Raw genomic sequence first — 11,869 nt, forward strand, 5'->3', positions numbered from 1 at the left:
AGCAGATTGGGTGAGGGAACAAACGCGAGTTAATGACATCTTAGTTCAAATCAAGAAAAAGAAATGGGCATGGGCAGGACATGTAATGAGGCGGGAAGATAACCGATGGTCGTTAAGGGTTACGTACTGGATTCCAAGGGAAGGGAAGCGTAGCAGGGGGCGGCAGAAGGTTAGGTGGGCGGATGAGATTAAGAAGTTTGTAGGGAGGACGTGGCCACAATTAGTACATCACCGGGTTTGTTGGAGAAGTATGGGAGAGGCCTTTGCCCTGCAGTGGGCGTAACCAGGTTGTTGTTGATGATGATGATATTGACGATGATGATGACGCTGATGATGATGGTGGTGGTGGTGGTTTTATAAACTCTTATTTCAGCTAATTTCACTCATGGCTAGAGGTCGCAAGTGGGCCAAAATAGAATGTATCAGCAAAACGCCATGACTCGCTAAGCAACGTTCTGAAATGGAAGAGAGGAAAAAGAAGAACGACACGGAGGCCACGCCCTCGCGCGCTGGCACGCGAGGCCCACGCGCAAAGGAGAATCTCTCTCCCGCTTTCGAACACGCAGCTCATCGTGGCGGACGCGCTTGGAACGATCGCAGAAAGGAACGGCATCGTCCTACTACCTGTCATGGGGATCGGTGCACCTGGCGGCATGGAAATCCACCGTATCCTCCAAGGCTCCCTGTCAACCATCTCGGAAGAGACGCCATCCCGCAAGACGCCTTCCTCGTTTGCACTCGCCGCACTTCCAGATGCGGCCAAGGATGACGTGTCTTACGTGTTCGGCAACTTGGCCATCCAGGACGTCCTCCCAGACAATCGGGACCTTGTGCTCAAGCCGTGGTCCAAGGTCGACGAACGCAATTGCGGCAGCCTCACAGGACATTACAGCAGGCTGTTCCCGAGGACCGAGTGGTACCCGCTCGTTGATATGGGCGTCAAGGACACCGTGGCTCAGTGTGACACCATGCAACTACCATGGACCGTGCAAAGAGCCTGGCACCAGATGGTGGTAGCCTCGAGGGTCACCGTTCGCCTTCTAATATACAGGTAACGAATAATTCGGTATTTTCTAATTCATATATCAGGACCACTGCGAACATCCACAGTGGACAAATTTTATTTTCTTTCTATAGTGTTGTCAAAATCCAATGGACGGATTGTTTTGCCTCGCAAAAAAAAAAAAAAAAGACGGCGTGTAACTTGTTGAGGAGTACACAGTAGCACAAATTAGTAATACCTCTGATATAGCAATTGGCTATGTAGCGCATTATTCAGCTTGTATTGCGCAATAACACGATCGATGGGCGAGATTGTACACGTTGTAACACGTTAAGCTAACAGACGGTTTTTGTATGGTTGGAATGAATTCACTTTCATAACAGTACGCTTAATATTAGAACATTTACGATATTTAAAGAAATCAAATGCGTCGGATGCCGCACACATTGCACACTTGCGCAATGTTTAAATGCCCAAATGATTATTAAGCGAATTCATTATATGTCCCTTTAAATTAGTCTCTCGCACGATTAGCCGACACATCTATGTGCGGTTATTCAGCATCTGCAACTATGCGTTGATCGTGGTCAATTTCGGAGGAAGAGTATGCAACTTCCACCAATGTTGCTGCTTTGACACGTCTGTTGCTGATTAGCCGTAACGTTGGCGTGCGTTCTATCGTCTGCGTTTTCACCAGCATTGGTTGCTTATTGACTTTGGTGTTGTGCTTTAAGCACGAGGTAGTCGAATCAAATCCCGGACGCGGCAGCCGAATTTCAGTGGGGGCGAAATGCGAAAACGCCCATGTACTGTGCATTGGGTGCTCTGTAAAAATCTCCAGGTGGTTGAAATTAATCTGTAGACTGTAGAATTAATCTGTATATCTGCAGTTTCTTGCACTACGCCGTGCCTTATAATCAGATCGGAATTATGGCGCGTAAAACCGCAGAATTTCATTTTATCCTCGATGCATTGCCGCTGGTAAAACGCCATATGCATCGCGAAATTCACGACGATGCGTAGCTGCTTCAAGTTACATTGCTTTATATAATTCGAGGTGTCTACGCTATTGTCTCTGCTGGAATCCTTCATTTCGAAAGTGAGGAGATCCAATCGAAATTCATTGGAACGGAGAGTATTTGTTGCTTTGCATGCAATATATCGGGAATTTCATTTTTGTTGCATTTTAATGAAACACGTTAGAATCTCCGGACTCTCTGAGGACGATTCTTAAATTAAGTAGTCCATGTTAAGTTCAACAATAGCAATTACAACGAAAAAAAAAAGAACGATATCGCAGTTAGGTAAGCTTATGTAAACGCTGATAAAATAAAGTGGATAAAGATTATATTTTAGAAACCGCTCTGTAAAACAACGCTAATTTGTGGGTTGGACTAATGCAAACGAATAGTAAATACTGGAACAACTTAAGATAAGCTATAAATTCCCAGGGCAGATTTATCCGTTTCAGGTAACCGTGATAACAGGAACGGCATACAAAAAAATGGAGAAATCTTTTTGCTGCAGAGTTAAGAATTCGTTAACTTTGTGCAAAATTTTTACGAACGCATTTGAAATATTTTTGTACACGCGTTTACGCTTCAAATGAACATGTGGGCTCACTCAGTCCGTCATATTCCGCTATATGCCGTAAATATAGCCAATTTCATCGCTTAATCCTCACGTCCCAAGGCCAAGCAAGGAGTTACGATCCAGGGCATCGAATGGATTTGTGCGAATTCGGCAATGTCTCGCATCGGCACTTGTCTGGGAGAAGGAAGATAAAGCCTGCGGAAAGGGCAATTATTGCTATTCTTCTACAAAAAGACTGGAGAAGGAACGAAGAACACGATATGTGCCAAAGAGAACCCCTCCGCAAATTGGGAGTTTCTTATCACCTACGCGTGAATATATCGTCTATCATTATTATTTATCCATTCGTTCCTTCGTAGGGTTGCTTTCCAAGCTGATTTCAACTCTCCTCACAGCTAGATGACATCACTTGTTTGGATAGAATTGTTTCAGGAAGGGTTCCAGCCTATGGGCCAAGAAATTAGCACGGTTGCATAGAATAATAATAATAATAATAATAATAATAATAATAATAATAATAATAATAATAATAGTAATAATAATAATAATAGCCACGAGAACAACATATGCAACAACATTTTTGGGTGCGTGCTAAATTGGACCTCCTGTTTATATACAATGCCGCCGTCTGCTACCATAAAAATTGCGTAAGAATCAAAACGGCAATTAAATAACTAAGAAACGCGCATTGAGACATTTTTTTATCCCAAAGGGTAGCTTTCCCGACACCACACTAAGTCACATAGAGAAAAGCGGGGAATAAAAGTATGAAGTTGAGGTTTTTGCCCGTTTATGAAGAGAATGCCAAAATTGAACACAACAAAAGTGCTCGATTTCTTTATTGTTCGTTTTCTTTTTGGTTGGAATGAAGGCGTGCCTGAATAAATCAAGTCGAATAAAAGAACGCTAACCTTGAGTACCGCTCCTTGAGCACTTTTCGATCGTGCCTTAAAAACAAGTTTTAAACACAAGGGAAAAGACCAATTCCTGGAACTCACAGAATAACGTTTTTGCAATCCATAAAACCTTTTCGGTATGGTTAGGATGAGTTATAATAAATTATGGTGTATCTTAAAACATGGCAGTTGGATTTTCATAACTAACATTACTGTGCGTATTCAGCACAATGTTTCTTGCTAACCGGATGGGTGATCACATCGTTAGTGTTTTGATTCGGAAGGCGCTGGTTACTTAGTATAAATCAGCACACGTTTCGTGAGACGAGCTGCAGCGTTCCTCGGAGCCTTGCTTGACGAATGTGCAGTTCAACGTCAGTGTTCAGAGTCGTCATGTGTTGTCAACGCAGTGCGCAACATCCGAGTATGCTTGGAGCGGAGGCGGCCGCGACCATGAGTGGCCGGTTCGTCGAATGCGACCACGTTTGGAGGCTACACACCATTTGGAGGCTACACACGAGGTAGGCCAAGCACCAGTCCAGCTAAAACACAGCAGTGAATGTTGTGGGGATTTGGGGAATTCGACGCGCCATTGCGCGGGCGCATTTCACCCATGTCTGCAATCCTTTTTGCCACGTCGTCCTTGCTCCGAACCAGTTTTGGCGGTGGCGCTCCACTTGCGCTGGTTCGCGGTGAGGGCGAAGCTAGTGACGTCACGGAGCGGCCCCTGGTGGCTACTGCCGTGACGGTAGCGACTCTCTTGTTCCTTGGGACAGCGCCCGGTACGTACATGCTTCCTCTCGTCCGCCGACACCTTTGTGACTAGGACTGAGCTCACGCACGGTGCCTTTGCCCGTGCGGGGAGCGCGTACCTCGTGTTGTTCCTATCCCGACGCTAATCCGAAGAACGGGTGCCTAGTGCTCGCGCGAGGTCGTACCACGCCGAGCCGCACTCATCGGAGGCCCAAGCCGAAGGAGATTGCCCGAGCTCTCCCGAGTTGACCCATCTGTTATCGCGAGAGCGAGTAGCATAGCCGCCGGGACTTTTCCTAGCGGCGCGTCCCAGCTTGAGCCTGTGCTCTCGCAGCGACGTGCTACAGGCGCCCCTAACTGTATTTTTCGCCCGTGGTGCGGGACCCCTTTGGTTCCCCGCCGTCCCGGGACAGGGCGTTCGTGCAGTGTTGGGTGCCGTTGGAGACAATAAACGGTTTCCGTCAATTTAGGGCAATACTGTGTTCTTGCGTGCGTCGCTCGGTAGCCTCTCGTGGCCTGAGCTCGCGCGCAGCGGCGCTAGAGGCTGACGGCTGACGCGGCCCTGTGGCTCGCTAAGCTCGAACCCGTGGTGGTCGGTACTCCTGTGAGACCCAAAGACCCCACAATGTGCAGCCTCTTTTATTAGTATTCCATTTACGCCATCTTATCTCGTAAGAGACACCGTGATTGTAGGTCACATATATGCTCGTGTAAGTCAAGGTGTCACGATGGACTACTGCCTAGGTCTGTTTGAGGTAATCATGTAGCGTAATCTCTCAACGTGAAATATACGTTCAGCGAAGGGATTGTAGCAGTTTCGTCAAATACCGATGTGGGAGCTTGTAGAGGGGCACGTAGCCTGTTCGTTAGTACCCCGTTCTGGGCAATTTGGCCTTACAGTCAAAGCTGTTAGGAGATAGAAAGATAATGTATAAATATACGGAATGTGAAGAGCAAATTTCTCGTTCGCATAATCAGCCTCTTCTTTCAATCACATCAAACTTGATATCTTAGAAAAAAAGATACAAGAAAAAAAAGCTGCGCCAAGTCTACAACTTAAACGATATATAGACGATATATTTGTAAAGGCTGCATGTATTGAGTCATAAAGCGGACAGCACCATTGCTAACCTTTCGTGAATTCATGTGTGGCTTCTCTATGGACACCTGACCCATATACATCTACCATGAAAAAGGCACAATATAACAGGGGTAATAGATGCGTGAAAGTTCGTACGAAATTACGTGTTATAGATAAAAGGCTTGCTTTTATCTATGACGTGCAGGATGAGAAATAGAAGTACGACACACTCGCCGTAATTGCTTAGTGGCTACGGTGATGGGCTGCTAAGCATGAGGAAGCAGGATCGAATCCCTGTCACGGCGGACGAATTTCGACGGGGGCGAAATGGGAAAACACCCGTGTACTTAGATTAGGTGCACATTAAAGAAACCCTCGCGGTCCAAACTTCCGGAGTGCTCCACTAGGGCGCGCCTTATAATCAGGTCGTTGTTTTGGCACGTAAACCCCCATAAATTATTTTATTTTAGAAATACCGTAAGCATACAACTGATATGTAAATATTTGGAAAAGAAAGAAACAAGCAGGCCAACTTAAGAATGAAGCGATGGAGAAAGTGTTGCAGCGCGTTGTCGGTCCGCTTTTGCCTCGAAATCTGTAGTCTTCCGTGAGACCAGTAGCTAGACCATGTGGTGGTCAAGGATGGTCTTACAAAGATAGTATCGCCCTGTGGAGGCTACGAGTCACTGTCACTGTGTCCTCAAAGGAGCGAAAGAATAGCAAAGTTGTTAGCCACCCGACTGTAGAACGAAGCGATGAAGGAACCGCAAGCATGTTTCTCAGCCTAGGCGATGTGCCTTGGCTGACATCCGGTTCCCGATGTCAACAGCCACATGCACAGCGTATAATGTGGCTGCACTGAAGACATTAGAAAGTGGAAGAAAACGCGCCACGCAGGAGAACGCGTCACAAAGTGATTAGGTTCTCTTATACGAGGCATATATTGCGCAACTGATTTGCCCCGTCATTAGTCTTGAGAAAATCCAGAATCTCAGCTGAGTGACCAGTCCCTCGTGCAGATATATACATCTGGATGCCGATGGAAAAGTGAGCCCTGACTCATACTCTGCGCCCCCCGAAGCGTCTAGGGCGCTTCGAAACTCAAGTATTCAAAACGAAATGACACTGTATGTCACGTTTAAAGCCCGGCCGCAAAGAAGTTTCAACTTGGTAACTTTGATTCTAAATGGCTAGCACCTGGCTATCATAGCAGTGTTGACAAAGATTACCTGGTAAATTCCACGTTTCTTTTTTTTTTTTTGTATTGGATCCCACAAGTAGCCGCCAATCCCAAACCACGGCCAGCGATATTTCAATTGTGCCCGGGTGATGCCTAAACTCTGAGATTTTGCCAAAGAGTCAAGCGATTGCGGTCTCAGTGATTTGAGGTCTGCGCCATTTCAGCGAGTGAGAGGCGTTCTTGTCGGTTTCGCTGTGGAAAAGGCTTAGTTTTCTTGATACAAACAGGCCTAATTGTATTTCAAATATACTATTTTGAACGAACAATGGTTTTAACCGCGCTTGTCTGAACAAGGGTATTTTTACAGTCCGAAGTTTTGATGCGGTTGTTCTTCAAATGAAATGGCAAATTAGTAAGTCGTTAAGGTAAAATAATGTATCGTTCGTCTAAGAGGCAGTGAAGTCGGATGAATCCTATTGTGAAAGTAATGCCTAGCACAAATTTGTTATTTCTTACATTTTGCTTGTCTTCGCTTCAGTTGGTCCTGACCTACCCAAAGATCAGGGGGCGCAATATCGCGAAAATATTCCAAATAATTCTATTCCATTTCTGCAATCAGGCCTCAACGATTGTTCGAAATTTTTTCGGGCCACCCCCACTTCGATTGTCTGTCACGTGATATGTCAGGAAGACTCTTCCACCCATATGACGTATTATGATTGATTAGACCGAACAAAAGAAAAATACCCATTTCGTATTCTGCGCCTTTTTCACCATCAGCCGTCCGCTATTAGTCAAATGTGTTTGGACTGTGCCCACTTCGTCTGCTGGTCCCGAAATGTCACAAAACCACAAAAATTCGCCACTGCAAAGTGACCTAACAAAATTAATTTTTTTTCGGAATAGCTGGCGACTCACCTGCTCCGAAATGAATAGATGATGGCTCCCCGCCGATTGTTTCGGCACTAGATGCTCGGACCTGCAGTGGAGAATGGATTTACATGTGTATAGTAACATGTCTTGAGTGGCAGATGATGCTTTCGAGCCAATTCGGCACCCCCGTGCGTGACTAAAATTGTACGGAAGAGGGATTGCCGAGAAAACTCATTTCCTCCTGTATCTGTGAATGCAGAATGAAATTAGACTTCAGTCCAAACTTGGCAATACGAGTTTTCTAGTGCACTCATTAGTTTGCGTTTACGCGTGTTAATTACGAAGAAATTCCGTCTTGTTGGCGACCCTGTGATCCGCATGCTTTTTCCACGGGTACGCGACATTGCTCTACCACCTTTATTATCCTTAGGGTTCGTTTAAGCGGCATTTTTACCCTCCCATAGCATGTTCCTACATTCTTCTACCACAAAGCGAAAGCTAAGCAAAACGAAGCGGACCAATCGCCGACGCCGGCTCTGCCACCACGTCCGGTTCTATACTTTCACGGCGGTAGTTCGGCCCCACTGAAACACTCTCCACTTCTATGTACTCCTCTGCAGTTGTCCGCTAATTAGACAAGAAAAATGTGCCATGGTAGGCTATGCTATTCGCTCCAGAAGCAAACCAATGTGACGTCCTATAACTACGAGAGCTTTCCATTGACCTCTGTAAACAACGCCACGGGTCACCGAACTATGCTTGCGTCGACGGTTACGTAAATATGACGTCAGGAGATTGGAATAAAAACACATTGGAATAGATTTACTTTATTGGGCCCCCGTTTGCTATTTCACTTCTCTGAAGCAATTAGAGAGGCCTGTATAAGCGGCGTTCGAGGAACGTATGTTGCTTGCTCTCAGTGGCGGGGCCAAATTCTGCGTTTTAGGTGCATTGCGCGCATGAAATGGCAAAGTAGCTTTTCTTTGTCTTTATGTTTTTACATACGTAGCACAAAGACGCATGTATGTACCTAGGTATGTTGTCGAAGGAACACACTCTTACTATGAACGCGAAGAATTAAGTATGCAACAGATTGCTACGACTTTTCCAAAGCAATATATTAAACAATATTTCAACAGCAACACTGTAAAAAAAATAATCCAACTGAGGTTTCAGTTTTTGTTTCCGTGCTCTGGTGGGAGACTGTAGAACTAAGTCTTGTCTGGCTGAAAAAAATAAATACCGTGGAAGTAAAGCGCTACCCGCTTCACATGCAGCGATAGGAGCGTGCCATTAAACCGCTGGGCCTCTGCTTCCGACGGTGCAACAATGATAAGGTTTGGATTAAGAAGGTGCCATGGGAGATTGTAGGACTGTGTTTCCAAAATCGCTTTAGAGAACAGCGCTACGGTGAGTGCGGAGAGTTGAGCCAGGCATCAATCAAAAGATCTTTTCGGACTACATAGAACTTATACTACATTGACAAGGAAGGTGTACAATCCGTGCATTTTACCAGTGCTGACTTATGGGGCAGAGATTCGGAAGCTGACAAAGAAACTTGAGGACAAGTTGAGGACCGCGCAAAGAGCGATGGACCGAAGATTGCTAGGCATAATGCCAAGAGACAAAGAGAGCCGTTTGGATCGGAGAGCAAACGGGTATTTACGATATTCTAATTGACATCAAGAGTAAGGAATGGAGCTGGGCAGGTCATGTAATGCGAAGTTTAGATAACCGTTGTACCATTAGGGTTTCAGAACAGGTACTAAGAAAAGACCAACGCAGTCGAGGACGACAGAAGACTAGGTCGAGCGATGAAATTAGGAAATTCGCGGGCGCTAATTGGAATCGCTTGGCGCAGGACAGGGGTAGTTGGAGATCGCAGGGAGAGGCATTCGTCCTGCAGTGGACATAAAAAGGCTGATGATGCTGCTGCTGATGATTATTATGGTGGTGATGATGATGATGATGATGATTTACCCTCTATATCGACAGGTGCCTTAGTTTTATTAGTGACTGTTTTTGCCTAAGAAATCGAGCCAAGTGTTTCGTCATTTCCATAGGCTTCCAAAGCTGGATCTTTAACGCCTGTGAGAACGAAATTCCTGCTTCAGACAGCCTAATCGCTGCATTTCTCTCGTTTGGCTTGTTTTATAGAACGTCTCTGTCACCTGCCTCTTGCAATATTCGCCCTGTGCCTTCAGGTATTCATGAAAAACCCGCTCGTTCTAAAGAAAACGCGTGAGCTTCGCCCAGCGGCCGTTTGGGGCGCTAGCTGTTACGTGTCCAGATGAGCTGCCTATATAAGAAAGCTACGCAATTAAGAAAAATTCATCCAGGTTCGCGGATCAAAACCAGTACCAACGCCTTTCCGGTGTGGTCTTTCAACCATCTGAGATAACGAGGGGGCCAGCTTAAGTACACGCAGCCTGAAGACTAATCAAGCGACAAACCGAAACACGTGGATTCGGGTGGATGACAATTTTCCTTTTCCTGAACCTTCCTCCACCTTGCGCGCTTCTGTAGAACTGATTTCCGATGTTTTCTATCAGCGCGCTTATACATGTCGATTAATTCACCTTCCTGCTTCCATCTGTAAACTTACTCTTTAACTCAGACGGTAGAAAGACCGCCAATGAAAGGCGTTAGTCACGAGGTCGATCTCTCCGGACCAGGACGAACTTTTCATAAGCTGAGAAGTTTTGTTTCAGAAAAATGCTAAAGGGTCTCCTTAAAGCGTCCTAGTACAGTTAAAGTTAAAATGAACAGTGAAAACTAGCTATCAGAAAGCGAAATTTTATTTAGCTACCAATTTTTTTTTAATTCTGAAAAAATTCGGAATTTCAGGTCGATGACAATTTTCTCTTTCATGAGCCTTCCTCCACCTTGCGTGCTTCCGACAACTGAGTTTCCATGTCCGAAAAGCTCTACAACGCCTATTTCTCTTCCATTGCTAATACGCTATACATATCGCAGAAAGCATTAGACATAGTGTTTTATTTCACCGTTAAGGGTTAGGTGAGGGAGTGGTTGAAGTAATTCGAATAGTATACGACCTCGTCTATGTTTTCGTACGCTGCTGTTGTGTATTACAAGCCCTGTCTCTTCTTCTACAGGTACGCTCTCTAAAGATTCTTCAGCAGATAACGATTCCTTTGGCAGACCTCCTTCATATAGACAAACCTTCTTTCCTAGATGTGTAAAACAGAAATGTTCTGAAGAGATTGAAAGTATCGTAGCTACTTTGAAGTCTATTCGGTTAATTGCGCAGAACACATCATTAGCAGCTTCACACGAGCTCAAACCATCAAAATGTTCTTTTGCTGGATAGAGTATACGTTCACTTGCTGTAACAAATTTTAAAATTTTTCGTTTGCTAAGAGGACATTGACTCTCCTCGTGGCTGAGTCACAAACAATTGGCATCGTTTTTCTTCTTCCATCAGGTTCGGCCCGAACGGAGCAGACGGCAGCACGATAATCCCGACAGCAGGGTCCATCGCCCACGTGTGGCTGCCGTCTGCTCGGCTGCACCTCGTCGCAGCTGCAGCGACACAACAACCACAAGCTCTGCAGGCGGCCTTAGAGCCTCCTCAGCTGCGCTTATCCAAGCTGAGTCGCTGACCGTGCGTTCTCTCCTGACCACGTGACCAGCGACTTCAAAGTGCACTCGGATCGCTGGCGCGATGGCCACACCCGACGTATGGCAGCGCGCTGCCGGCTGCACTGCGTTCACCGGATGGCCACGTTGCGCAGGGTTTGGCGATGTCGCCCCCATTAACCGCTGCGAGCTAGTCGCCGTGTCGCTATCCCGCGACGATAGTGCAACGAAACTGTGGCGCCGCTTGCCGGTAGTGGGTGCACTTCTTTTTCTTAACTTTTTACATTTCTTTCAGTGTATTTGTGCGAAATTAGTGTTGTCACATGTATTTAAAATACAGTTTTTTGCGATCGAAATATGTTGCTATGTTGATTCCTTGAGCGTGGTATTTGTGGGCGATGGTAATAGGCGAAATTGAATGAACCATGGCACTCTATTTCTCACTGTCGTTCTGATTTTTTTTTTATAGCTATACCGTTCAAAAGCTACGACGTGATCTCGACAAGGCTGCTTTGTTACATGGTGGCCAGAGCAGACAAGTGGTTATGTTCTTGTGCTCAGCTGTCACATCCTGCAATGTGATCGCATCCACGGAAGCACAGGGCTCTCTGGAATTGCATGCCGCTGTGCTCGAAACGTACTCCTTCTAAAAGGGCCAGGATTCAGCCTTCCCTTTTTAAGGATTGCTTGGGGGATACCCGCAAGATACGAACACATACTCTCATGCATACAGAGAAATATGTTCGAATCGCTCAAACCTAAGAGGGACTTGCGGACGGCAACTTCTGACGAGGTAATGGTTGCGAAGATGAAGTAGAAGCACGAGAACATGATTACCCATGTTGTTATTATTATTATTATTATTATTAGTATTATTAATCTTATTATTA

The 11,869-nt window shown here is 45.6% G+C and overlaps 1 protein-coding gene across 1 annotated transcript; it reads left to right on the top strand.

Moving 5' to 3' along the window:
- Positions 1-474: 474 nt before the first annotated feature.
- LOC129381059 (uncharacterized) lies at positions 475-11,002 on the top strand. Its single transcript, XM_055063526.2, has 3 exons — positions 475-1,051; positions 3,903-4,013; positions 10,825-11,002. Exons 1-3 carry the CDS (start codon positions 630-632, stop codon positions 11,000-11,002), a joined length of 711 nt encoding a protein of 236 aa, XP_054919501.1. The 5' UTR covers positions 475-629.
- The last annotated feature ends 867 nt before the right edge of the window (positions 11,003-11,869 follow it).

Source organism: Dermacentor andersoni, chromosome 1 (assembly GCF_023375885.2).
Source record: "Dermacentor andersoni chromosome 1, qqDerAnde1_hic_scaffold, whole genome shotgun sequence".
Taxonomy (NCBI): domain Eukaryota; kingdom Metazoa; phylum Arthropoda; class Arachnida; order Ixodida; family Ixodidae; genus Dermacentor; species Dermacentor andersoni.